The 2949-nt window shown below is 34.2% G+C and overlaps 1 protein-coding gene across 1 annotated transcript in view; it reads left to right on the top strand.

Annotated features, from left to right (window-relative positions):
- The window catches only part of LOC107557050 (RAS guanyl-releasing protein 2-like), a 15563-nt gene that overhangs the window by 10355 nt on the left and 2259 nt on the right, over positions 1 to 2949 (top strand). The window contains exons 14-15 of the mRNA XM_016240354.1: positions 2382 to 2418; positions 2505 to 2648. Coding sequence (XP_016095840.1) covers positions 2382 to 2418; positions 2505 to 2648 — 181 coding nt within the window. The remainder of the gene's footprint in view (positions 1 to 2381; positions 2419 to 2504; positions 2649 to 2949) is intronic.

Genomic DNA, 2949 nt, shown 5'->3' with positions numbered 1-2949 from the left:
AAGGGGTCATATGATGCTGCTAAAAAGAACATTATTTTGCGTATTTGTTGTAATGAAATGTGTTTATGCGGTTTAAAGTAAAAAAAACACATTATTTTCCACATACTGTACATTGTTTCTCCTCTATAGCCCGCCTTTTTGAAACGCGTCAATTTTTTATTGAGTGGGGACATAATTACTGATTATAATGACTTATACTGTCTTTTTACGCGTTGCGTTGCATCGTGCCGCGTAAACATAAAACACTGTCTGCATTTGTGATCGGAGAAATGACAAACAACAAGTGCTACTCTACACTGCCCAAAACTCGCGTTTGAATCATCAGTGGCAAATCCTTTAAATGAAAACGTACTTGCAGGCTGTGAGTCAGAACAGCCGGCATTGTAGTCAACTCTCCCAGGATCAGTAAACAGTCCTCCATAAGATGTGCTGCATTATGAGTGAGTCATTGAATCATTCACTCAACCAATCCATTTTCAAACCTGATTCATTTAGAATGTAAACAAGTGGCCTACCTTATGAGCAAGTCATTTAATCTTTCACTCAACCAATTTCTTCAAAAACAAAAAAGGAAAGTAACTTGGACACATGAAACCACTTGATTCTGCTTTTTGTTTGCGAATATTTTAATTACTGGAGCAAGCAAAAATAATTTGCCAATATGTGTCAAAAATGTAAGTTACGCAACAACTTCTTGATTATGCTCTAGCTAATTAAAAAGAAATATCATATTCACAATCGTGCCATTGAGCTGAACAACAAACAATAATCAACACTGTGATATTGCAGAAGTTTGACAAGTATTAGAGAGGCATGTAATAAATTAACTTGTGGTGAAAGAGAACTAATTGGACGATGTCTTACTTTCAGTCAGTGTTCCAAAATTTTGACACCGATGGTGATGGCTACATTTCCCAAGGAGAGTTAGAGATCATCAGGAGGAATTTCCCTTACCTTGGCAAGTTTGATGAACTGGACCAAAACCAGTGGGTTTATCAAGACATCTGTCCAGTGTATCTGGAGTAATTATTTTTCCTCATTTGTCAAAGTCTACAGTACAGTGAAGGTCCCATCTTTCTCTTTCTCATTTTCACTCCCAGGGATTGTAAAATTAGCCGAGAGGAGATGATTGAGTACTTCACAAAGGCGAGCTCCTTACAGAACTGTAAGATGGGTTTTGTTCACACGTTTACTGAGGCGAGCAGCGTCAAGCCTTCATTTTGTCGGCACTGCTCTCGTTTGGTGAGTGCATGATTTATTTGGGCCTCAAACTCTTTATCTTCATCTCCAATGTGATAACAGCCCACACATGAGATGAAATAAGATCTTTTCAGCATCATGAGAAACAGACATCCAGATCTGTATTTATTTCAAAAAGCACAGATGCACATAATGCCTATTTTATTATCACTCGTAAGCCAGATTGTATTCATGGCTTGCATTCGTTCATATTTGTCTCTGCTGTCAGACGTTTATGGTGCTTGTGCTGTTTTCGGTGCGAGTGCAGCAGGGTTGTGTTTAAGGGTGTGTCTGTGGGAAAGATGTTGTTATGTTCACAGTTGGTAGTTGGGTGGAGATAGTAACCACTTCCTATTTTCTAATTTCCTGTCAAGGTCCACCCCAGCAGAGAACCTGTTTTCCTTTTTCTTCAGTGTTTTTGTTTTTGAACCAGCATTTTTGACAAGCCTTTTCTATTAAATTAAATTACACTTAGGCTGTAAGCAATTTAAGCAATTAAACAAGAAATAAAGAAATAACTTCAATTTTGTAGAACACTAAATTGAATGTACTACATGAACTCGAAGGTTTGGGGCCAGTAAGTTTTATTTATTCATTTTTTTAATTAGTTAATGCTTTACTTTTAATTTAATATTTCAATACTTAAATTAAAACTTAAATTAAAGGATGCATTAAATTGATCAAAAGTGAATGTAAAGACATTTCTAAAGTTACAGAAGATTTAGAATTCTATTCATCAAGGAATCCTTGTTTAAACATATAATACAAATATATATTACACAAATTTTACTGTATTTTTGATTGTGTGTGTGTGTGTGTGTGTGTGTGTGTGACCCCAACTGACCCCAAACTTTTGAACAGTAATGTAGATTTATTAGACTTTTTTTTTTTAGAATATCAATGAACATGTCTAACCTTCCGTACATCCGATTATCAATTTTTTTAAAAATCATATAGTTCCAATTCAAATGTTAACTCAAATAATGAGCTAAACTAAAGCACCCAAAATCCATTTAAAAAATGTTCCATGTTTTTCTTATATATTCTGTCATATTATTTATTTTTGAATATATATATATATATATATATATATATATATATATACATATTCTGACTTATTTATTTTATGTTTTTTCTGACAGATATGGGGATTTTACAAACAGCGATACAAATGCAAAGGTATGAAACCAAATGTAGAACCTAACTTATCTTTTTCGTGTGTAAATTCGTGTTTTATCACAAATTTTTGTTCTGTGTTTTTTCAGTGTGTGGGGTGAGCTGTCATAAAGACTGCTGCAGTCGTTTGGCCATCGAGTGCCGACGGCGGGCACAGAGCATCAGTTGTCACAATGACGTTTCCTTTAAGGCCACACGCTCTTTCAGCTTTCCGTCGATAGCAGAGTCCCCGGGTAAATGCACATACACAAGTGTACTTGAACACAAGACACACACACACACGATACACTATATAATCCAACACCTACAGTCTACAGATGTGGGGTACAAAACAGAAATATGGAATTCAAAATAAAATTTCAATTTAAATAAAATTAAAATGTAAATATTTTTTATATTTTTCCAATGACTACTTTGGACCAAAATCAAATTTATATTAATTTCTAATATTTTTTGCTCAATTTATATGTATATATAAATAACTTTATATATATATATATGTGTGTGTGTGTGTGTGTGTGTGTGTGTGTGTAT

The sequence above is a fragment of the Sinocyclocheilus grahami genome, unplaced genomic scaffold (assembly GCF_001515645.1).
Source record: "Sinocyclocheilus grahami isolate Dianchi unplaced genomic scaffold, SAMN03320097.WGS_v1.1 scaffold588.1, whole genome shotgun sequence".
In the NCBI taxonomy this organism is placed as follows: Eukaryota; Metazoa; Chordata; class Actinopteri; order Cypriniformes; family Cyprinidae; genus Sinocyclocheilus; species Sinocyclocheilus grahami.
The sequence above is the reverse complement of the archived record's forward strand: the minus strand, read 5'-3'. Positions and strand labels throughout refer to the sequence as shown.